General features: G+C 43.0%; 1 protein-coding gene across 1 annotated transcript in view; it reads left to right on the top strand.

Moving 5' to 3' along the window:
- Positions 1–23,761, top strand: part of LOC121648600 (protein Niban 2-like) — a 32,856-nt gene extending 9,095 nt beyond the window's left edge. The window contains exons 2-14 of the mRNA XM_041998814.1: positions 2,132–2,262; positions 3,224–3,352; positions 3,435–3,540; positions 3,611–3,778; positions 15,557–15,672; positions 16,281–16,385; positions 16,576–16,738; positions 18,708–18,895; positions 18,986–19,141; positions 19,991–20,104; positions 20,179–20,286; positions 20,394–20,505; positions 22,040–23,761. Of these exons, the coding sequence (XP_041854748.1) occupies positions 2,132–2,262; positions 3,224–3,352; positions 3,435–3,540; positions 3,611–3,778; positions 15,557–15,672; positions 16,281–16,385; positions 16,576–16,738; positions 18,708–18,895; positions 18,986–19,141; positions 19,991–20,104; positions 20,179–20,286; positions 20,394–20,505; positions 22,040–23,127 (2,684 nt within the window). The 3' untranslated portion in view covers positions 23,128–23,761. The remainder of the gene's footprint in view (positions 1–2,131; positions 2,263–3,223; positions 3,353–3,434; positions 3,541–3,610; positions 3,779–15,556; positions 15,673–16,280; positions 16,386–16,575; positions 16,739–18,707; positions 18,896–18,985; positions 19,142–19,990; positions 20,105–20,178; positions 20,287–20,393; positions 20,506–22,039) is intronic.
- Positions 23,762–25,455: the final 1,694 nt, after the last annotated feature.

Raw genomic sequence — 25,455 nt, 5'->3', positions numbered from 1 at the left:
ACTTTGGACAAACACAGGACTTTAAATCATGTTAACATGTTGGTCTGACTGAAGTCAGATGAAATCAAAGCTGTAAAAGCCAGACTTACACACCAGGATAATGTGGTTGGGGATAAAATAATTCCTGCTTTCATCCAGTCCACATGACAGCCTGGACATAACGAAGAATACGAAGTGTTGGGGTTGGGGTTGAGTTTAGCTATTAGTCATTATTAATTATTAAAAAAAATTTATGGACCGTTATTAATGTTCAGTCAAATTATTAATGTAATATACCACTGATATTCCAGAACTAATAACTACACATGGATGTACCATGTGGATTGTGAGGTCACAAATTGGCTGCTGTTGCTATGGAGATGGAGTCCCAAGAGGCCTGCCAATACCATGTGATACCATGTGATTGGTGACACGTGCTAGCACATGTGGCTACACAAAGAACCACATGTGTTAGCATGTGTAAGCAACAACAGGACAAAGGAAGTAATGTATGTTTAACGATCCTTTCCTGAGTCTAGATAAGTTAGAGGAATCGTGATGTTTATGAGTGTTGGGATTAAAAATGTTTTAGGTTAGTCTACGGAGAAGTTAGTTTAACATGCGAAAGCAACTCGCTAATATAATATTCACAACAAAAACTCAAAGAATAAAACAGTGCAAGTCAGAAATGGACTGCAGAGTATTTAGAATAAGTTGCCCAGGCTTAGCTGTGCCAAGTTAATGCTGGCGCTGATGCTAAAGCTAAATGCTAATGCCTAGTGTCTTTGTTCCCAGTCTTTGTGGAACACTTGGTCTTTGACAAAAAGGGAACTGGAAAGAGGTCCTTTGTCCAGCTAAAGTCCAGCTGCTTCGAGTTTAGTCTCTTGTTCTCAGTTGTATGGTCTTTAGAAGGAGACTGGTTACTTCTCATTCAGGGCTGGTTAGCATGTGAAGCTAACTTCACAGCTCTTTTGGAGGCAAAATCCTTTATTTTAGAGGTAGAACAGAAAATAATTGTCTGCTTCTGGCTAGGAATGTCTCTTTCTTGATTTCACTATAACTGCAGTATTAAATGCTGTGATTAATTAATCATCATCGGTCAGTGTGGGTGGGGTCTTAGCAAGGCGGCTAATAAGTATTGTGAAGTCATTTGTTTGCGACACACATGGAACAACAACTCTGCCAGTTGCTGGAAAACCTTCTCATTACGTCTTGCGCCGTCCAGCTCGCTCCGGATTGTTTTCATCGGCCAACAAGCACAAAAAGGTCTTCACCTCTGTGTTGGACCATGGTGATTGTTTCTGAAACGCCATCTCTGCTGCTGCTGCTGCCAGTGTTATCCACAGTCGTGGCTTCAGGGTTTTAAAGATGCTTTTATGACTCATGATGTCAAATTTTGGCCAATAGTGTTATCTCGACACATCACAATTTTCAGCCTGGCTCTGCACCTTCAGGCCCTGAAGGCGGTAGGTGCTAAAAATGTATCTGCTCACCCCGGGAAAATCCCGAATGGTACACCTACAAATCAGGAAGAGTGGTGTTGGGCTGGACTAAGTGGGTACTAGTGGGAAAGGGCCATTGGAAAGGAATCTGTAGTTACCAGGATATGTTCTCTGTGGAAAAGAGCTGCTGTGGTTCTGTGGAGCCTGGAGGAAGGGAGGTGGAGCAGAGAGAGGTTTGACCTGCTCTGACGTTTGGCCAGAGAGGCAGAATGAAGAAAGTATTGGGGGTATCTTTCTGAAGTTAGAGGACAGGGAGGTGGTTCCCATTCACATGTTGGCTGTAATCCTTCCCTAACTTTGGAGTCTTGAGGAAAGGAATGCCAGCTAATGGGGCTTAAGTGAAACATGACTGTGTGTGTCCAGTGTTAACACAGTAAATCTGAATCATGTGGAAAATGTGCTAATGTTTATAAAGTCTCTGATGAGTTCAGAGTCACAAGGCTGAGAACTGTTGTATTCCCAGATATATAATCGGATCATGAGGAAAAATCTGGGTTTGTTGATTCATGGATATGATTCAGCAGATGATTGGATTTTGTTTCCAGGAAACCCGCTGGCCTCTCGGGTCCAGTCCAAGACCCGAGTCAACAGAACCTGCAGCTCTTTGTTTGGATGGACGGTACATCTAACTGTGTGTGTTTGTGTTGCAGCCCGAACCGGGAAGTTGATGGGAGAGTTCGGATGTCTGTATGAGCAGCAGTATGCTGTATCTCTCTTCAACAAGATTCGCTTCGACATCGAGGGAGGAGGTGGTCCACAACCACAGCTGCTGCACCGCAAGGTAAAACACCCACCTCAGTTTCTGTGTGAAGAGGCAGCCAGGTGGAGGACTCTCCCCATAACAACTGCTGGGTTTCATTTCTTATTAATAAACATATAACAAGTTCAGAGAAGTTTGCTAAAGACAGAAAAAGATGTTTTTACAAGTAGAAACAGCTGGATTTCAGTGTTTATCATTCAAAAACTGACATGAGATGAGGAAGCAAAGCTTGAATCTGGTGGGTTGAGCGTCAACGTTGGGATGTTATGACATCACACTGTAGAAATGGACATCAGCTGATCGTGGCTCGGATGTCACTGAGAGAAAAGCAGCCAATCACAGAGCAGTTAAAGCGACCTCTCAGGAAATTAGGTTTGTTGTAATCAAAGATCCACATAACTTCAGGGCATGCGTAGCTCCTCTTCAGGTGTCCATCAGAGGACGGGACGAATAACGCCAGGCTTCAGAGAGCCAGACAGATGTGAAGAGATCATTTTGTCTTTTTCCTGAGAGATGTTTCAGCGTTTCAGTGAAACTGTGAGTCAGACTAGAGATGTCAGGTTTCTACATGCTCTTGGCAAAGTTACTGTCAGAAAATTAATCACTGTTATTATGCATTATTTGTCCAACATTTTAAATGTGTAAAATCACATGAACACCTTCCAGGTCGTCAAGTTTTATTTATTTTTGTCTTTTGATGCCAACATAACAAAATAATAGAGAAACTAAATGAAGTAACCAAGAAGTCTCAATCCAACTAAATCCCATATGCTGTGTAAAAAATAAATAAATCCTACATATTAATTCTGGATGGTAACATAGGTTTTAGGATTACAGATTTCCTTAGTGTAGCTTAAACCGCTTTAACAGCTTCTGTATTTTCTGTATTTCTGAAGGAAATCTAAGTTATTCCATCAGAAACAGCTTGGAGGGCTTCCCGTCCTGCTTTTCCATTTTTTATTTGAGATGTCGTCTCCCACAGATTCCTCTGGAGAACAAGTCCATCTTCTCTGGGTCCCTTTTTCAGTACCTGGAGGAGAACAAGAAGTGGAAGAACCGCTTTGTTTTCGTGGCAAACTCCTACATCATCAGCTACTATGACAGCAAAGCGGTGAGGGAGGAGACATGCTGTGTTTCAGATGATGCTGGTCTGATCTGCTGACATGTTCATGATGCTCTGTTTCACCTCCCAGTCCCACGACAAACACCTCCATCCCAAAGGAACCATTAACTGTGCCGGATACAAAGTGCTGACCTCCATGGAGCAGTACCTGGATCTAATCAGCGAGAGCCTACCTGGTAAGTGAGGAAGAAGAGGAAGAGGAGGCTGAAGCTGCTCAAGCATTTTATTTATTAGTCATTTTTCCAGGTGTGAAAGCCAAGGTGGGAAGTTCACCGTTCCTGAAGTGTCTGAGCCAGTTTGCTCTGATCCTGTGGCATCCTTACGCCCGCCACTACTACTTCTGTGTGACGACTGAGAAGGAGCAGCAGAAGTGGCACGCCGTCCTCCAGGACTGCGTCAGACACTCAAACGATGGTGAGTCCTGGAGCACGTAAGCAGATACTGAAAACAGTTCAGACTCCATCTGTAAATTGAATTAAATTAACTGAAAAATACTTTATTTATTTACCATTTATTCCAAATTCCAATGTTGTTGTAGGTCTTTCTTTCTCTCGTTCTTGAGGACCATTTACATTTTCAACAGTGTTCCAGGTGAACATGTAACAGTAATGTGTATCTTGATTCTGACACGTCTGTAGAAATCTCACATACCTCAGCTTTCTTTTTAGACCCAGGTCATACATACAGCCTTGTAGTTGAGTCATGATATGGAGCAACTTTCTGTTGAAACAATGATGCCCAGAGAGTGAAAATGTAGTCTTCCTGGATCTATTTATTTTTTCTGCATTTGGCACCTAAGCCGTTGATCCCTATCAGAGCTCTGGGTTTGTTCATGCCTCATGGAAGTGCAGGAATACTTTGAGTTTCCTGAATAATACAAGATGAAACAATAACACAATTTTATGAATTTACAAGTCTGATCCTGTCTTGTGTGTTGCAGCCAGGCATGGTTGGACTTATTAGTCTTGAATCGTGGAGCACCTTCACTTCATGTTAAACTGGACTTCATTCACTTTTATTAAAAACAAAAACTACAGAAAACGGAACAAAACAGGTGGACAAAATCCATAAATAACACACATCATTACTCAAGCTGGTTTTTAGATTGAAATGCTTCACTTTCTTCTGCTCTTCTGCTCACCATGGTAACCGATGCTGATTCATTTTTCCTAAAAGCCTTTGTGTTGGTTTCTCCAAACCAAAATGAAAAACTGAAGAGAAAATAGCCCTCAGATGTTGAAACTGAGACTTTTTACCCTTTTAATGTAAAAAGTAGTTCCAGGGTGATGTTCAGCATGGTGTAGCATCTCCTCTTCTTCTAGAAACTGTCTGTAAACGTCTGGGAAGTGAGGAGACCAGTTGCTGGAGTTTTAGGTGAGGAATGTTGTCCCATTCGCTCTGATGCAGGATTCTAGCTGCTCTACAGTCCTGGACCTTTGTTGCTGAAATTTTGCTTTCATGATGCTCCAAATGTTTTTTATTGATGAAAGGTCTGGGGCCTCTTTTATCAAGCTGGCGTAGGAACAAAAACCGGCGTGAGGCAAATATAGTCAACTTTTAGGATTTATAAAAAGCAAACTTGGTGGGAGAATGTTCCTACCTCCACAGAAACTTGGATCTTGGCATACACACAAAATCTGGGAAAACGGGAAACTGCGACACCAACGATACAGAATAAAATCAAGGAAATGACGAGATGGACAGTCTGCTGCCAACACTTCCCCAGTCAGTAAAAGAAAATACAAGAACTAAGCTTTGGTCATTTATTCTGAGATCCAGCAGAGTGGGACAGACTGGAGGTCTAGAAGTGATGCAACGCTTATAAAACACACAAGGTAGATTTCCTTTATTTATTTATTTATTCTTACACAATCCTTTTGTAATTGTTGTCTCAATTTTTCGTCAAGACAGTCTCCATTTCCCGCAACTCCTTGTCCACCTGGTTAATAGCGGTGATTGTGTCCCTCTGCACCTGCAGGACTTCCTCTAAGGACAAAGCTGCTGTGGTGCTGCATGGAGTCTCTGGCCTCACCCTCTCCAATCACAGCTGCAGCACCGCCCACCCAGCCGGAGCACCCAGGAACTTTTATAGCTTAAAACAAAAGACGATATCACCGGCATCATTATTGTCATTTAGCAGACACTTTTCTCAAACAAACGACTGTGGGCTGCACCGTCTTGCCTAAAGCCCCAACTGGAAGGTGTTACTGTTCACCCCTGTGGGATTCAAACTTCGACCTGCGGCATGGCAGACGGATGCTCTACCGACTGAGATATCCAGCCGTACGTTCTGATACCTCTGGCGTGTCTTGCCTTCTGACACTGCGATGACAGCATCTGCCACCTGCTGCCACTATTCTGGCTTTCTGACACCAGTAATGCCCACGCCGTGCCCACAATTTAAACACATTTTTACATTTGTCAACGTGGTCCATTAGAGTTTTTAGAGTAATTTTTGAATGGAAACAGGCGTGGGATGTGCGTGGGCACGCTTTTATAAATCTGAAAGTTTTTGTGTGCCACATTTCCTTTTTTCCCTACGGACCCCATCTGTAGTTTGCTTTGCTACACACAGTTTTATGCATGAGGCCCCTGGACTGCAGGCAGGCCAGTTCAGCAGCCGGACTCTTCTCCTGTGAAGCCATGTAGATTTCAGGGGAAACTGTGCTCACAGACAGTGATTTCTGGAAGTCTTCCTGAGTCCATGCACTGATTTCCAGTATAGAATCATGTCTGGTTTTATTGCAGTGCTACCTGAGGTCTCCAAGATCACCAGCATCCAGTTTGATCTTCAGCTTTTCCCATGTACACAGAGGAAAAACAACTCTGAATGAAGATATTCTAAGAAAACATTTTAGTCCACAATTTTTCTTTGCTTTGCAGATTTTGTTTCCCTGATCGGACCCTTGAGTCCTATGAAAAACACATTGGACTGACAGTGTTAATGATGGAAATCTGTGTCACAGCTAACTCCTTGTCTGCTATTTGCTTAGCGAAGGCTTCATTTCCTAACAGGTACTGTGTTGATGCACAGGCCTCATTCTCAGTCACAAGGTTGGACTCACAGCAGGGTGGGGACACAACAGACTAATGAGTATGTTGGACTGTGAGGTGTGTTAGTAAACTGGCAGGGAGTTGATCTTTGCAGTGTTATAACCTATGATTTATGTGGGATAGGTCAGACTCTCACCTCACATGGTGGAGGATTTCTTCTTTTACTGGCAGGTACAGTAGTAGCGGTTTAAAAGTTCCCATCCAAGCTGAAAGCCAGCCGAATACCTGCTGGCTTCCAGCCCAGTTCCATTCCAGTTCCAGCCAGCTGCCTTCCAACTTCCAGCCGCCAGAGAGGCCCCCTCCTTCTCCTGGGAGTGTCGATGTTTTAATCAAACTCCACCCATTCCTTGTAATATAGGGTAGACCCAGAAGATGGCGCTTCTCTCACAGACTTCTCATCGCCCGTAGTCTGTCAGATTTTATCTGAATTTACACTGACCGGCAGAGGCGCCACTCAAAGCACCTCTGATGGCCAGTCACAATTCATAAAAATGCATAAAACTTAATACATAATCATCGTTTGACGTGGAATGTGAAATTGTAACATGCTTGTGCGCTGCCAATTGTTTTATTCAGAAATGAATGCTAGTAGGTTAATAAAACCTTTCAAATACTGGATCACAGCCCCTAGCTCTATTCTCAATAGGATGTATTTATCATACTGATTAATCTTTTAATATTAGCATTATTAACATAGACAAATCAGATTTGGATCAAGCAACACAGAATCTGTTTGAGGTAGCTAGGAAGGGTTATTTTATTCTCATATTATTTATTTCACCTCCATAAGAAGACAGGGCGACAGATAAAAGCCCCACGCAGGATCGGAGATAATTTCTTCCACTTCAATGTGTCTAATCGCGGGGGGACATCCAACACTCGCTGTGCTGCGACTTCCTGCTCGCCGGGAATCCCGATTACGTCACCCCTCCAGGTGGGCTATTCCCCGACACGCTCTGATTACCATTCCAAAAGGTACTGTATGCAGCCCCCAACTTGAACATGCGCCTTCTTCAACATTCGCACTTGCTCCAGAAAATTACCATCTCTTAGGCTCCTCCACCACCACTTTGACTGTGGATTGATACGTAAATGAGCCGCAATGAGGCAGCTGAACAAGTGACCCAGTTTTGTGATTGTTGCACATTGGGTAAGAGTGGTCAAACGAGTCCAGTTTGTGTTGTCATGCTACCAGAAATTCAGTAGGCTAGTCAGTCCTAATGCAGTGAATTTCCATGTTAATGTTGCCAAATTCAATAGCATAGCAAGAGATGAAAAAAGAAACAACGATATTTCTTCAACATGTTAACCAAAATATTTACCTCTTAAAGCATAAACCAAGTATTTACAACAAGCAGTGTGCTTTTTAACGTTAACGTGTGCCATAGCCTACTGCACCGCTGTTCCTCCTTCCAAGTCTTCTTTTTTATTATATTGTTGTTTTATCATCTGAATATACTACAACAACACAGAGAAAATATATGAAAGTTTATTTTACGCTGGTATTTGCGCAGCAGAGTTTTCTGCCGCCGGATTTGTAGTCCAGGAACGGAGAACACAGCTGCTGCCAGGAAAGGTGGATTACATTTTGTTAAAGCACAGCAATCTCCGAGTAGCCTATTATAAATACCCTCTCAGTGGCAAAATAAAACACACTGGTCTGGTTTAGTCTTCACTCTGAAATGGTTCAGTCAGAGGAATATAAAGCTGTTTTAAAAATGTTGAGCAAGCTTAAAATAAACATTCATAGGCTATCTATGTGTTTTAGATTAACACAATGATAAAACAACAATAGGCTATAATAATGGAAAAGAAGCGGTGCAGCATGGCAATGATGCGTTAATGGCTCGGGTTGCGGGTTAAACATCAGTCTGGTTCGGATTTAAATGGAATAAATACATTGGTGACGAGTCGGGTTCGGGAGTCATTCTAACGGGTTAGGGCAGGTATGTGTAGCAAAACAGAACCGTGCAGGACTCTGCTCTAAGCAGTTCGGACTTGGTTGACCTGGAACCATTTGACAATAAAATCTGGAGCCATCCTGCAACGCGCTCGCTTAGGCGTCCAGTTAAACCGTGTTTATTCAACCAGTCCCTACTTCATTGCATTCATTCTTTCCTCATAGCCTACGTGCACATTTTTTTCAAGATTGTTTATGTCAGTTTTGTTTTGGAAAACGAAAAAGGAGTCTTTGCGCAGAACTTATAACATTATTCTAATCTTGCCACTTGCCTATTTTATTATTGTGTATTTTTGTAATAACATGTAAATTCACTGCATAGGAACCAACTAGTCTACTGAATTTTGTGTGACAACACTAACAGAACTGTTTTGACAATGCAACAATTACAAAACTGTGGCTCATTTACTTATCAATCCATAGTCAAAGTGGTGGTGGAGGAGCCTTGGAGATGGTAATTTTATGGAGCAAGTGCGAATGTTGAGGAATTTAGCCTTTGTTCAAGTTGTGGGCTGCATATATGCAGCCCACAACTTGGTATACCTTTCAGAATGATAATAAACAGAACAAGACACACCAAACCAGGAGCTAAGACCACGAAGTTCAGCATCATGCTTATCTATCTTTGGCGTTTTTACACCAACATTTTTATACACTGGATAATGATAATAATTATCGATTAAAGTCACGTATAAAACTGCTGTTGTTAAAACACACCCATCTCTTACAAAATCTAAAATGTAAAACAAAAAAAACAACAAACAAAAAATCTGGATCACTGTAGAAATATCTTTATTCATTGCTGATCATCTGGCCATTGAAGCGTTTTTATTTGGAATTGGGAACAAATATTTTCCACCCTGTTATATTCTGTTCCACTCTGTTATGTTCCATTCCACCCTGTTAGTAAGGTGTTCTTTAATTTTTTTTTTTTTTTACTAAAAACAGGACTGTGAACCTTGTTGCACCATATTAGGAAGTGAGGAACATTAAATTGATTTTGCTTTTCTGTTCCCAGGTCAAAAGGAATGTAATTATCTCTCATTTGAAATACTTGATTATGCTTTCCTTCTTGCCTTTGTGGAAACAGAAACGTGATAATCTCTCACTTGAAAGCAAGCTGGGCGTACAATAGTGTGATGACGATGAAAACTCACACGACCAATGCTCAATAAAGGGTACATGAAAATGTGAGAAATGGTCAAAAGCACATATACCGTTTGTGGTGAGTGAAACTATACAGCACAGTCCACAAGGCTCTTTTCAAGCACACTCCTCCCCCCAAGGAGTATGCTTGAACAGCTAACGGCAGGTAATGGCTGTGTTTACAAATGTAAAGGTGCTAATTGTTGGCCATTGAATTGTTAATTTCAAACCGGGCAGCCTTTTGGTTGTACTCTGGGCATGGTAGAGGGATAAGAAATCTCTGGGTTTCCTAGTGTTAAACACTGGAAGCGCCGCCAGCGGTCTTTTGATGACCGCCAGTCACGCTATCATGCTTATAGTGTATTAAAAACTAAACGGCTGAACCTGGTATTTTAGGACTTTTATTATATAGTTGTTGTCTATAGTTTTACCTGCTTACTTGTTTGGAAAAGTAAACACATCAATATTTACGAGCAGTTTAGCACGTCTAAACTTCCACAGAGCCGCTCAGGGAGACTCTTTCTCAGCCAAACTGTCGTATATCACGGCTATGGAGTTGTAATAAATGGCCGCCCTACTCTGCTTCTGATTGGCTGTAAGATCACAAACCCTGTGTGATGATAGGCTGCTGGTTCTTGTCATTCCTACCAGCCTTTGCGCATGTGCCTGCTTCAGACAGCGGGCAGGCAGCTGTCCCACCGCTGAGACACAGTTGTATGACGTTTTATCACGTTTTATCACTAGATCGCTATGAATAAAATCCAGGGACACTTCATTTCACAGTATAAACCATTTATTTACTTATCTACTTAGGATAATAGCACTTTGAGGCCTAATTCAGAATATAGGTTGGGCTGGGTCCGGACTTTTGTGATCCCTGCTTTACACATTATCAGTATTATGTTATTTTTACCTGCCGATATTACGTTATGATTTTGTCAATATTCAGTTATGCAGCAGCTGTATCAACCCCCACTGTGAATAACTTACGTTGCAGTCAAATGACCGCTGGCAGCGCTCCTCGGGATGTTTAGAAAGCTCGCTGCTAGTGACATTCACCACTTAGCCGACTTGAGGAGGTTGTGCTTTGCCTCATAACACCATTAGCTACACATGTCGGCTTTTTTGATACATTTATTTGACGCCATTTTCAAATCAAATCATTTTTTAAATGTTGGCAAAAATGCAACAAATGAGCGACACAGCTCATTATAAACTGTTTAGAGAGCAGCAAGATCAAATCACTGCTCCTCCCCGTGGACAAAAGAGGGATTGCAGCTGTTTTTTTACTTGGGCTGCTTGGGGGCAGAGCCTCGCTGACGACGTCATTGCGGGGGATTACATTACCCCCACAGACCTGTGAAGGATCGGCCAAGGATCAGTCAAGGACCAGTCAAGGACCCATCATGGAAACAGGGGAACTTTTAAACCGCTACTACTGTATATGGCAGCATAAAGCTTAGCCTTTAAGACAAAAGTCAATTTCTGTCTGGCTGGAGCCAGAAGAAGAACTTGATCCAGTTGTCCTAGATTCAGGCAGTGTCTCTGGATCTTCTGAATCAGTCCCAAACTGATTCGGTAATTGCAGATGAAGATAACTTTTCATGACTCACTTAGTTCTTGGGGTTTGATAACGAGTAACAGAATGCATTTCAGATGCCTCCATGAACAGAGTTATTGGGGGAGGGGGTCTAAGTCGGAGTCAGAATGATACTCTGGAGAAGTTGCATTCTGACTCTGACTTTGTTCTTCCACAGTGCTTCTATCCAAGAGCGTCCTTAATGGTTCCTGAATGGTTGGAGGCAAAAGCGAGTCTTCCTCAATATCTTTGACACTGGGAGTGATCCTGGGAATTATTCTGGGAGTGATCAGATGCTAGAGCAGGTCGTCCAATGACCGAAAGATTGGTGGTTCAAATCCCACAACCCCCAGTCAATCTGTCGTTATGTCCTCAGGCAAGGCAGTTCACCTTTCTTGCCTCCAGTGTCGGCATTGCTGGTGTATAAATGTGGATGTTTGGTGGCATTCGGAGAACCTGTTGGCACAATTTGGCTGCCACATTTCCATCACTTTGTCTCAGCACAGCTGTGGCTACACATGCAGCTACCATCACCAGGTATGAATTGAGAAATGAATGAATAATAAATTCAGTATAAAGCATTTTGGGTGCATTGAAAAGCGGCATAGAAATTTAATTCAACAACAATGAATAAATCCCCGTCATCGGCTGTGTTCCCGTTTTATCCACCCATAACAGGAGTTACTATTACCAAGGTTTGTAAAGGTTAATAATGAATTTAATAATAATAATCATGAATTTAATAATAATAATTTGTTGGGCTGCCTTTATTGGACCGTTTTCAATACCATCCAGTGTTGCATTACTTTTTCACAAAGATCTTGTATTGATGATGGAGAGTCCGGCCAATGTGCAAAGCCTTCTCCAGCACATCCCAAAGATTCTCAGTCAGGTTCAGGTCTGGACTCTCTGGTGGCCAGTCCATGTGTGAAAACAATGTCTCCTGTTCCCTGAACCACTCTTTCACAATCTGAGTCCCGTTAATGCTGGCATTGTCATCCTGAAATATTACTGTGCCATCAGGGTTACCTAACCTAACCTAACCCTAACCCTGGTTTGGATAAATAATGTGGCTGAACCTAGACCTGACCACCTCCAACCCCAGATCATAGACTGCCCCCACAGGCTTGTAGAGTAGGCACTAGGCAGTGATTATGGCTGCATTACTTCATCTTCTTCTCATCTTACCCTGAGTCTCCCACTACTCTGGAACAGGGTAAATCTGGACTCATCATCTTCTTCCAATCAAATCTTTATGCACCCTAGCAAAGTAAGCCTTTCTTTCTGATTATCCTTACTGATAAGGGGTTTCATTATGGCCACACAGCTCTTTGGTCCAAATGTCCCCTGCTTTAAACAGGCTCATCTAAAATCACAACCAGTGGTTAATACATTATGGTACGTAGATGATAGCCTACATTATTTAAGCTTACCAAGCCATGCAGCAATGCAGGTTCAGTTGAGAAATTTGGATGTAGTTCACGTGAAACAATTTAATTCTCTACACTTTAAAGACGTGGTGCTAACATATAGACATGGTGGCCATGGTCAATGTAGGGGAAACACTGTGTACAGTTCTTAACCCAGTTTTAGTAGTTTCTGCATCTCCTTAGAAGTTTTCTCTGCTTGATGCCAATGATTTGACCCATCTTAAAGACACTAGCATCCTTTCCAACACCACGGGTTTCTACTGATGTCTTTCCACATGGTTGTTTAAGACATGAGAAACTCATTGCATCAGCTGGGGTTAAATAACCTGTTGCAGCTGAAAGATCATCACCCTGCAGTAAATATCCAATAGGAGGTTGGTACATATTAGTTAAATCCAGGTGGCGACCTTTTTTTTTTTTGTGGCCAAGCAGTCACACAAGACCCTTACCTCGACTTTATTATTGAGCAGCTCCAGTAGCATCATAAGTGGATGTTGTTCACAGCATCTACACCATCTATTCAGGCGTCTTCAGGGCTACCTGACAAAAGTCATCTCAGCTCTGGATACCATTATACTAGGCTAAAGTGTTTACTAAGGGAGTGGAACACCGAGTGCTGAAGTGTGGTTGGTGATCTGAGCGACGCTCCAGTCCTTCAGCCTCTGCTTCACCTCAAGCTCACCTTTAGCACTGGTACAATGGTGGTTAAAGTCAGCTCAGTGATATGAAGAACTGGAAATGTTTCTCATCTGCTATGTGAACGCAGTGATGGCCCTTTATCTGCTTGATGAACTTTGAACATCACTCAAAGTTTCCTGAAAGAGTTGAGATGTTTTGTATCTGATGGATGCTGAAGTGCAGCTTTGCTGCTTTGTTGTGACTCAGTGCTTCTCATTTTCTTCCTTTTTATCTAGCTGTGTTTTTATTAGAAGTCTCAAACAAAAAAAGAAACAGAAACTTAAGTTCAGTTTATATTGTCTCTTCTAGAACTTGAAGATTAGATATCCCGGTAAAAACTAAAGAAGGGTTTCAGATTGCTCTGCTCAGGTTCTCAGGAGTGTTAAACCTGAAAGTTGACGGCCATAGTTGACATGCTTCAGGCATGACAGGGCTGCTCTACACCATGTGAACCTGATCAGAGGCTGTATATATTCTTTATGTAGCACACAGACTTTCTACAGTTTTTCTAAACAAGGTGTGGTTGCAGCAGTTTCTCCTCCATTCGGCCTAAGGTTCTGCTGTTACAAGTAACATGGACGACTTCTCTTCACTATTATTCACATCACACTGCCAGAAAATGTCTTCCTCTGAGATGGTCCTCTCACCATTCACTTCAGCCAAGCACTTAAACAGTCAGCCTCCAAAGACTAGTCTTGTCCAAACTGTAACTCATACATTAATTTCTTCCTGGTTAGACCTGTTGTTTTAGCTGCTTCCTTCTTGAAATGACATAACCAAATTAAATTAATTTTATCCTCCAACTACAAGAGCTGTATAAATAAGTTAAAAATTACCATAAATTCACCTGGAACACACATATAAATCGTTATCTCCTCCTAAAAGAAAACCACATTACTTTTTAGTGAAACCAGAAGATGGCTGCCCAACACATCTGGGAAGTAGCCCTAGGATCTAGTGAAGTAGTTGTAGGAACTTGTAGGAATTCCTAGAAATGAGTAAAAAAGTCCAAAGTAGGGGTGTGTAGTATTATATTGTTCACGGTAAAACCGGTAGATTATGTAATATCGTGATATCACATGATCACACATTTCCGGCCTGATGACGTCATTTATTGCACTTTCACCCGTTTAGCACAGCTCAGCTGAACAAACGAAAAAAGAAGCATGGCAGAGCAAAGCAGAATGTGGCTGTACAATATATAGAATGCTGATTTCTGCTTTAAACAATAAAAAAAGAAAAAAAAACGGATTTACGTCTTGCTAAAGACATTGCACTTCTGCTACTTCCAAAGGTGAATCCGTGCAAATACTGGAAGTAGACCCGCCGCCATTGCTCCCCAATGCTGCCAAATTAGCGACTCTGTTGCTTTATGGCAGGGGTGCCCAAGTTCGGTCCTCGAGATCTACCATCCTGCAACTTTTAGATGCAACCCTTCTCCAACACACTTGAATCAGATGTCATCTGCATGCCATTCCTCTTTGCAGAGGCCTGGTAACGAGCCAGTCATTTGATTCAGGTGTGTTGGAGAAGGGTTGCATCTAAAAGTTGCAGGATGGTAGATCTCGAGGACCGGACCTGGGCACCCCTGCTTTATGGTTACACTCCTGCATGTTCAGACTATTCTAACTCCTGGCTGCAGCACGAGGACCAGGGTCTACATTCAGACCAGGGTTTAGAACTTAGGCCTGGGTCCAAACCTGGGCCTGCATCATTAGTATTTAGATGCCCAACCTTCAGCATGTCCTGTTAGCTCATTTCTCTAAGCTAACTTCTCTAACCTAACCTCTCCAAGCTAACCTGTTGTGTAGTAGACCCAGAAGAAGTGGGTATACTCTTGTTTATTTGTTTGTTTGTTTTTTTCTTGCCCTTTTTTTGTTAAAGTAGTCCAGAAAAACACAGTTTTATAAACAGTGACATGTAAGATTATCTTATTTAGTTTACCCCAAAAATTCATCTGTAGTATTTGCTTATTGTCACATAATTTCTGCTATTTGATCTTGGAAAGGAAGAGTTATGAATTTACTAAACCCGCCCACAGACTCGTGAGAGTCAACTATGCATTTTGGGTAAACTAATGAGTAAACATAATGTGGGCCCCAGCAATAAAGAAAACGGGGCCCAGTGACCGTATTTAACATCTTCATCCTAAGTTGTACCAGCATTTTCATCATCACTGGGGGTTTCGAAGTGGGTTTACACAATGCTGCCTGAAAAATAAGTGGGTATACACCCCATACCTGCCTTGGCTTACGATGCTAAAACTCTATGCTAATTTCGCCAAGCTAACTTATCTACGCTAACGTCATGAAACTAACTTGTTGCTGCTTCATTGTAAACTGTAGGTCTGTGTGAGGAGGAGAAAGTCCAAACTCCAGCCTTTACTGATTCAGTGCGGCTCTACAGACAAGCTCAAGGCCACTACGGCACCTGGGAGATGATGTGCGGTGTCCCATCACAGGTAATATCTACCCAGCCTCGTTCCATTTTGCCGCTACAGAAATCTCTGACTGTGTGCCTGACACGCAGCTGCAGTTAATCTGATCATTCTTACGACTGAATTGTGAGGGATTTCTGAACAGAGCTCAGGGTGATGGAAGAAGAGCTCGTATCAGCAGAGGGCAGTACACAGGCCTTTTTTTACACCCGCAGCAGTGTGAAGCTCAGTGTGTGTGTGTGTGTGTGTGTGTGTGTGTGTTATCACCATACGGTTTGGAGAAGCCAGGAATCAAACTAGCAGCACTCGAACTGCTGATTGATGAAAAAATGGAGTAGTTATGTTAACTCAGAGAGCTGACTGACGTTAAGTCAGACCATTGTCCTTGTTGTCTGTGAACGTAGGGATCCCCGACTCCGGCCCTCAAGGCCGACTGTCCTGCAGACTTTTGATTTTTCCCTCCTTCAACACACCTGACACACAATAGCAGACTTGTGCAGAGCTTGTCAGAGATCCATTTCATTTGAGTCAGGTGTGTTGCAGCAGGAAAACACTTAGTACCTGTAGGATGGTGACCCTTGAGGACCAGGGTTGGGATCACTGCTATAAGGAGTCTTTTTCTGTCCTGAAAGATCCTGTCCAACTTGGTGATGGAGGACCTCCTTCCTGAGCTGAGGGAGCTCATCTCCCCGCGCCTCAAAGGGAAACTCCACGAAAGGCAGAGAAACTGGATGCTGGTATGGTGCTTCTCCACTCTCGTTCCATCAGACAAATATTTATTAATGCGATCCTCATGTCTTTAATATCAGACATAATGTCCTCCTCTGAAAGTGATGCTCCTCCCACCGCTCTACGATGCATGTGTGAGACGAACATGTCCTTACAGAACGAGTTACAGTTGCAGCCTTGCTGTGTTTTCGTTTGCAGATCAGCGATGCCGTGTACAGTCTGGTCCAGGCTCAGTGCCAGAGTCGGTACGAGGCAGTGCTGGCGAAGTGTGAGGCAGCGCACTCCTCTCTGGAGGCGTCCATCCGAAAAGACATGGACCAGATCATCACATCCAAGGAGCACATCACAAACCAGATCAAAGGTCAGCTGGAGAACAACCTCATACACCTTTATTTCTCCCTGGAGCTTCTAAAGGCTTGAAAATGTTGCTTCATAGAAAACCCCAGTACTATGGAGCAGGTTTACCAGATCCAGGATATCTTCTACTTTTCTAGCCTGACTGAACCAGTAACCATAACCAGTATCTGGTCACCAGTCTGTGACACAGGCAGCTTTTCTAAATCATTTTTCACGACAGCTTCTTGGTATGATTAATGAGAGTGATAAAGAGCTCATGCTAAGCTCCTGCAGTTTTACCCCGAAGCATTTTGACACGTTTGCAACATAAAATGACCTGGCTGAAGATAAAACAAGTTAAAACGGGTGGAAAATGAAGAGAGGGATGCTGAAAACGGGGGACCTGAAAAACGGGGGATCCTACAGAAACCCCTTAGGGGAGTGTTGTTATGAACCCTAAGATCAGGCTCAATTCTAGGTATATATATATATATATATATATAACTCAAGTGGTATATTCAACAGGTGTTTTATTCAACACGCAACAAACTTAAACAAGGTCTTCCTATAAACACAAATAACAAAACGGGTTCAGAGAGAAAAATAAAACAAAAAAAATATATACCACTACCGGCAAGGTGTCCGATTCACGGTAACTTTCAAGATATAAAACACAAACAAAAGAATGTCAACCAGTCATACACTGGGACCTCCCACCACACACAAACTAAACACAACTCACACACACAGCTTCTCACTAAGGAGAGCGTTACTTTTCTAAACTGGTATGAAACAAAGGGCTTCTCCAAAACCAAACGACAGCGTCTTTTCTCTACACCAAAAAGTCAGTCCACAGAAAGCTCGTACAACAGACGCAGCCACTAAACTCCGAACAGGCCCATCCCAACCTACGGCACACAGCTAGCCATGAATGCTGCTGATCACAGGCTTTTATGGGTGAGGAGTCCTCCCGCTTGACGCTGTTGACGTGATCCTGAACAGAGTTCCGGTGCTTTTTCCATCGCCAATCCTTACGTTGCTCCAGCGCAGTGGGATCAGCATCTCATGGCTCCAACACTAACGGCCAGGACAGGCCAGGGGCCGTAACAAGTGTGTGGTGACCTTGTTCATGATCTGTGGAAAATTCAGATTCAGTAGGAGAACAAAAGAAAAAAGTTGTAAATAAAGTTAAAGAAGTTGTAGTTTTTCATTCATGAGCTACTGCTCCGCCATCTTGGTGTATATATTCAGGGTTCCTCCTGAAGTCATAAAAAGGGAGCTCCATCCGAGGATTAATGAAAAGACGTAGAGAAAAGTGTCTGCTGAGTCAGATCATGTCAGAGTTTCAGAGATCACTTGGTTAAAGGTTTAGAAATTACTTTCCTTCACTTGGTTCAGTTGTTTTTTACAGCATTGTTGCTGAGCCGTACCACCAGGAGCAGAAACCATGCAGGATTTTTCATGAAGGGTCTTAATCTGCTGGGGGGCTGGGGGGAGATGCTGAGGGGGGCGGGGAGGCCCAGAAGAAGAAGAAGAGGACGAACAAGGGTCATTAAGACGCGTTTCTCCATTTAAACTTCATTCTCTACATTTTTAGGAGTTGTATTGTCAGTCTGACGGCTTCATCATCATCACACAGAGAAACCAGGAGGACCGGCAGCATCACGCTCATGTCTGATAGAACATGTCAGCTGCTGGTGTTTTTGTTAAGCGATCATGGAAATGATCTGTGACGCTGGGAAGAGTAGCAGCAGAACGAGCAGGCAGATCAGAAAATCACCTGGATGTCGTACAAGTGACACCAGATGTACCAAAAAAGTCTGAAAAGCCAGTGTTTACTCAGAGAGGTCATGGTGTTTCTCACATTAAGAGACAGGATGTTTTTAAGGATTTCTGTGTCTTCAGCTGACTGACGTGCAGCTCTGTAGTAACAACCAGACATGTGTTGTCCGGCATGCTAACATCATTCGTTGCGGTTTCCTTCTGCCCTGCAGCCACGCTCCTCCCGAAAGCTGAGAAGCTGCTGAAGGTCAGCATCCAGCCCTACATCAGCTCCATCTTGGACGCGCTCATGGAACCCACCAGCCGAGGATTCTTTGAGGTCCGTGATCTTTTCTTCAGGGAGTTGGTGGACATGAGCAAGAACACCCTCAATAATGAAAGCAAGGAAACGGTGGCGCAGGTGACGAGGAAATGAAAGTTTGTAAGCCTTTTAGAAGTCTGTCAGTCCCATCCAAAGCTTCCCAACTCTCCGTCTCCTCCTCCTCTTCAGCACATGGAGAAGATCTCCATGCTGGCCTTCCATCCAGTGAAGATGCAGAGCTGCTATGAGAAGGTGGACCAGCTGAGTCTGGAGGGTCTGCAGCAAAGGTTTGATGTCTCCAGCCCCTCGGTGTTCGTCCAGAGGGCCCAGATCCTCATGAGAAAGGTGACGGTCCACATTACAGTGCTGTATTTCACCATTCTTCTAGCAGCGTTAGCTATTTCAGCCTGAATGTCCCTGGTTCAGCCCCAGGCAAAAAAGACAAAAAGTCTCTCCAGAGCTTTGAGTTTTTTTTTTTGTTTTTTTTTTGTTTTTTATTTTGTTTTGTTTTTTTAAGGAGTTTTTCTAGGTTTTGTGGTCTGTACGGCTGCTGGAACACTGCTTACCTGTCAGTCACATCAATTAATCAACTTTATTATAGAGCACGTCTTATACAACTTTCTATGTTTTATTAGAAATAAAGAAACTGTCTCACCTGCACACAGAAACCATCAGACTCTGGTCCACTCTGGGAAAAACCAGGGAAAATATTTTACTTACGTTAAAGCAGACTAAAAATAGGAACATAAAATAAATTTGGGCTGGGCTTGTTATCAAAGACCCATTTTAAAACCCGGGGAGACCTGGTTTTCAGGCTGTAGTCCCCGGACTAGAATGTCCCTCCGTGTGGTCGACTCCGTGGACTCCGTTAAAAAGCAGTTGAAAACTACTTTATTCAGGAATTTTTTGTAGATGCTTGTTATTAATTTTATGCCGTTATTAAATTGTTGCAACAGTTTTATTCACAACACTGATTTTTATCTGTAAAAAGTGCTTTATAAATAAACGTATGTTTAAATCTCCATCACTTCTGACTAAAACAGACTAGTTTAATAGATGGTTTTGTCTCTGTGTCCTCTGTCTCTGTGTCTTCTCTGTCTCCTCTCTGTCTCTGTGTCCTGTCTGCCTCTGTCTCTTCTCTGTCTCTGTGTCTTCTCTGTCTCTGTGTCCTCTCTGTCCTGTCTGTGTCCACAGCAAATGGACGATGCGGTATATACGTTTGAGCAGATGCTCCACCAGACTCTGGAGTCTCAGGGTTGGGAGGATCTCTGTAAGTCCGTCCAGCGCTGCCAGGACAGAGTCATCAAGGTAGGAACACACCAGCCCATGTTTGGATGCAGTTTATTTATTTATTTATTGTTTTGTTGTTGTTGTTTATGCAGAAGTTTGACTACGACAGCAGCACAGTGAGGAAGCGATTCTTCCGGGAGGCTCTCCTCCAGATCTTCATCCCCTACATGCTGAAGCAGCTCGGTCCGTCCTGCACCTCTGTGAGTCTCCGACAAACGAGACAAACAAAAGCAAAAAACAACCTGACGTGTTTGCAAATATGATTCTGATGTTCAGAAGTTCTCGTTCTCGTTGTTCTGCATACCAGGAACTTCCACGCTTCCAGGAGCTGATCTTTGAGGACTTTTCCCCCTTTATCCTGGTCAATAACATCTTTGAAGAAGTGGTTCTTCACTCGGTCATGAAGGACATCATGATGGGTCAGTCTTCAACTCCAACTGTACACAAACAACCTGCAGCTCATTACGTTTATGTCTCCGTCTCTATCTGATACAGCCGTTAGCATGTCGATGCTAACGGCTGTATCAGATAGAGATGGCGTGTTGATGGTGGAAGGTAACGAGGGGAGCTTGAAAAATGTGGATGCAGAATAACTTGTAGCTAAATGAACTGCACGTCAGTTTTTTCAAACTTTGCTGGTCAGAAGAGCGATAACGTACTACAAACACAGGAAGTCTGCAAGACGTGCCAAACACCAGAGGACACAAGCTGAATGTCCGCTGCCACCTACAGTTGGGGATGGGCTGTACCAACACTTTTCCTCTCAATACGATACCAGAAGTTTATGGTACTTTTTTATCGATATACCGATACTTCTTCCCTTTAAAGGAAAATTGCGATTGTATGGTGTGCTTTAATATCTATATGAAACTCAAGAACATCAACACTTGAAAGAAACACTTTTAAAACAATAAACTAGACTGATGAGTAAATTAAACAAAATTATCTTTTTTAAAATAATAAAATAATTAAACTACAGATTAATATAAATTTATTCATATTTATTAAATAGAAATTTTAAAAAATGTAGAAAGGAAGCGTAATATGATTAATATATTAAAACATAATATGCATTAAACTAGTAAAACATCTAAATAAAACCTCATCACTAACAGCAGCAGCAGCACTGAGAGGCTGCAATGAACACATGACACAGAAGGAAAACACTTGCTGGGCTTCACACACACTCTTTTTGTCTCAAACTCTCAGAAGTGAAAACTAATGGCGTGAATTGTATCATTAGTGGTATCTCATTACTCAAAAAAAGTATCAAATCCAATATTTTCCTGGCTAATATCAACGGATCAACTCCATAGTACTGCTACTTGAATGGCTACCTACGGTACAACCACAAGGAGCTACAGACGAATCCCCCCGACGTTTTGTGGGTTGCGGCGGCACATTTATTGCGAGTTCTGCAGACAAGGACCGCGCTGTGGATATCTGGACTGATTACATTAAACCAGAGGTTATCAAACTGGGGGTCGGGAAGGAAAGTTAATCTAGCTAAAACGAGCTACCAGCGTTATTATCACACAAGCTGTGAAGACGTCTGTGCTCACCAGTGGAGCTCCGTATAATAAAAACATCAAAGCAGCAGCTTTATGTTTTTTGATTTTTCGCAGATCACACCATCATCGCAGCTTTAAACAGTGTCCTCGCATATCGCATGTTTCCTGATATGGTGCAGCCCTAGTCTACGTCACTATCTCCGTCTCTGTCTCAACCTCTGTCTGTGCTAATGTCTCCATCTCTACTTCTCTGTCTACATCGATGTCTGTCTATATTTAGGTCTCCACCTCTGTGTTTCTTTACGTCTCCATCTATGCCTCCATCTACGTGTAGCTCTATGGTCCATGTCTCCATCTCCAAGCAGCAGATATTTAACCAGATTTCCTTAAACAACTAAAGCCTGTTGACTGTCATCTGTTCTCTTCTTTCCTTTGTCCTCAGCTGTGAAGGAGGCAGCAGTCCAGAGAAGACACAACCTGTATAGGGACAGTATTGTCCTCAGCAGCAGTGACCCCAGCCTGCATCTGCTGGGAGAAAACCCGTCCATTGACTGGGCTGGGGAGTACGGAGGAGCCCCGGAGGAGGCTGAGGGGCCGAGGGGAGACGCTGAGGGGGGTGGGGAGGCCCAGAAGAAGAAGAGGATGAAGCAGGTGGTGTCCATGATCCAGGAGGAAGGCTCCAACATCATGCCTGGGGAGTCCTGCTTGGTGGAGTCCAGCAACAGTGCCATCTCGGAAGAGGTGGACGGAGACGGAGGGGACGGCTCACATGATGATCCTTCCGACCCAGAGGGATCTGTATGTCCCAAAGAGCTGGAGAACCCAGAAGACATGTTGAATGGTCGGGATCTAAATGAAGCCCAACCAGAGGAGCAGCGTGGAGAAGAGGTTGCATCAGCTGCAGGAGGAGCTCTGGTCCCTCAGGAGGAGGAGATGGTTGAGGGAGAAACATCCTCCAACCAGGAGGAGACATCACCAGCATCGCTTCCTATGAACAACCTTCCCTCTGAAGCTCCAGGAGATTCTCCAGGAGCTTCTCCAGGAACGTCTCCAGGAACGTCTCCAGGAGCTTCTCCAGGAACGTCTCCAGGAGCTTCTCCAGGAACGTCTCCAGGAGCTTCTCCAGGCATGCCAAATGGCTCCATGCTGAAGGAGGAAGCAGCTGAGCAAGAGGAGCAGCGTGAAGAATATGTCTTGCTGAAGGTTGAATCAGCTGCAGAGGGTGGTCCAGTCATTCAAGTGGAGCTGGTGGAGGGAGAACCATCTTCTAGCCAGGAGGAGGCATGTCCTGCACCTTCTCCTCTTGAGGAACTGCTCCCTGAAGCCAGAGAACTGGCAGTGGAGAACCATCCAGAGGGATCTCCTGACTCCTTCCAGCCTCCACATGATGACAGCGGTTTTCATTCTCCCACCAATGAGATGGTGGAGAAGGTGGCCTCCTCTACGTCTCTCTCTCCACCCTCAGAGGGGCATCCTGCGGAGGACAGGGAGGCATTGGAGGACCAGACTCAGAGCCCAGAACAGGTCTAAACCAGTGATGGAACCCTGACCTGAACCCACTCCTGTATGGTTTTAGTGTTAGAGGACTCTCCGTGCGCTTTTGTCCTCCTTTATCACTCGGATGTTTTTACACCTTCACAGGAGCATCACCTGCTTCCTCTTCACCTTCTAGAAATGTGAGCACGACGGCGGCTTTAACCGTGAGCCAGTTTCAGGGCCAGCCCTGCTGGAACTCCTTCCCTGATCTGCAGTGTGTGGTTTTTAGGAGCATATCTGCTGTAACCAGCCGAACGTACCGTTAGAAACTCAGTAATCAGCTTCTCCAGCCAGATGTGAAGATAAAACTGAGCATTTTCTTTTGTAGTTTTCCAGCAGAAAAGTCGAAAGTTTTTTTCCTCGTCCTTGCATGCAGTTAATCGATGTCAGTGAACCCACCTTTTCCTGGGAATTTTAGGACTTTTCTGTTTATATTCTGTATAAAGTTTATATGAAACCATGAACTAAACTGTCTGTTTTTTTTGTTTTTTACATTTTTTTAAATTCATTTTATAATTGAACTTACTGATTTCACATCCTGTTATTTATTTTACACCCATTTTCTGTTTGATCTGTTTACTTTTAAATGAACTTGTGTGATACACAACTAATTGATAATAAATCATTATTCATTAAATTTAATCAGTTGTTTACATGGAAAGTGACTTTTTACATGGATGATTCATCTTATTTTCACACAGAACAGCTTGAAAGTTTATAGAAAATGATGTTTTGCTTTAAATCAACTCATTAATTTGACTTTATATGCAGGAAATGTTTTTACACTCTGAGGACGATTTGTTATTTTTGTCCTGAGTGTAGCAGCAGACAGCCGGTCAGTAACACTGCGGAGCCTCTTATGATGAAACCTGGTGGAGTTGGGGAGAAAAGATCTCCATCCTTGCTGGAGGCTGCTCTGCTGACTGAACACATGCAGATATCATTTCCATCTGGGATGTTTTTCTCCAGCCGTCTGTGTTTGGGACCGGAGTAAATTCTTGGTCTTCCTGATCTTCAATTCCACTGATGAGCTCAGACATTTAATGACCTGATGTTTCACCTGTTTTACCCTTTTGGATTAAAACAAAGGTTGCAGGTAATTTAATCTATTAAGATGAGGTTAAAATGGACTTCATTGTCAACATTTATATTTGCAGCAGCTTGATGGAGATTTTGGTTATTGGATGGGATCAAATCTTGAAAATGAGTTGTTCAAAACGGAAATCCAGATTCTGAAATCCACATGGATCACGTAATCCAGGGGTGTCAAACTCCGGTCCTCAAGAGCCGGTATCCTGCAGGTTTTCATTGTTTCCCTGATCTAACACACCTGACTGAAATTAATGGGTTATTGTGAAGACGTTGAGAAGAAGCTGTTGGAACCATTTGATTTTATTCAGGTGTGTTAAATCAGGGAAACAATGAAAACCTGCAGGATACCGGCCCTCGAGGACTGGAGTTTCACACCCCTGACGTAATCCATTCCTGGTTGTTATCCGGATAAAACCCCCAGTTTGGGCTGTTCAGAACTTTTGAGCAGAATCCGGATAACTTTGATCCAAAGAAACAGGATTATCCTGAACCCAACAGAAGGCAGGATTACAAGGCGGATTTCAGGTAGAACCTAACAGCTGATCAAAAAGTAGAACTTTTTATTTGGTGCATATGCTTACATTTGTATTTTGCACCTGACCTGGGTTAACATTGGGACAGGCTCCTATTAAGCCTTTCAGCATAGTAAAAAAAAAGACATGACATCATGTCCCCAAAACAAATCCAATGAGAAACACAAAACATTACATTTTCCTGTCATTCATTACTACATAATCAGAAAAGAACCTGTAAAAAGCAGGCATTTCTAACTATTTAATCCCTCACCCACGTCTCGTTTATCCCTCATTCTGGCAGAATGACGGAGGTTGGGCCGGTACCTTCACACAGGGCTCAGGTGCGTCATTAAGGCAAGGCAGGTTATTTGTACAGCACATTTCATGTACAGGAAAATTACGAAGCAGTATAATGCAGCCACAAATAGCAAGAATCACAATAAAACAGTAAGGCGGATTACGTGATCTGCCATCCCAAATAAATGGATTACCAAATTTTTTGAACAACCGACCTGTTGAATGTTAATCAGTTCATTTCAGAGCCACCAGATGGCGCTAAAGCATCACATATTCTCCCTGATTTCCTCAGCGAGGTTCAACAAACTTTTCTCTGCTATTTATTAAACAGTTGGTGCTGCCCTCTGCTGGCCACACAGGTAAAATCTGTGTGAAGAAGACGGAAATTCTAGTAAAAACAAGTCAGCAGCAGACAGAT

This window comes from Melanotaenia boesemani, chromosome 11 (genome assembly GCF_017639745.1).
Source record: "Melanotaenia boesemani isolate fMelBoe1 chromosome 11, fMelBoe1.pri, whole genome shotgun sequence".
NCBI classification, from domain to species: Eukaryota; Metazoa; Chordata; class Actinopteri; order Atheriniformes; family Melanotaeniidae; genus Melanotaenia; species Melanotaenia boesemani.
Note: the sequence above shows the minus strand (reverse complement) of the source record. Positions and strands in the feature narration are given on the sequence as shown.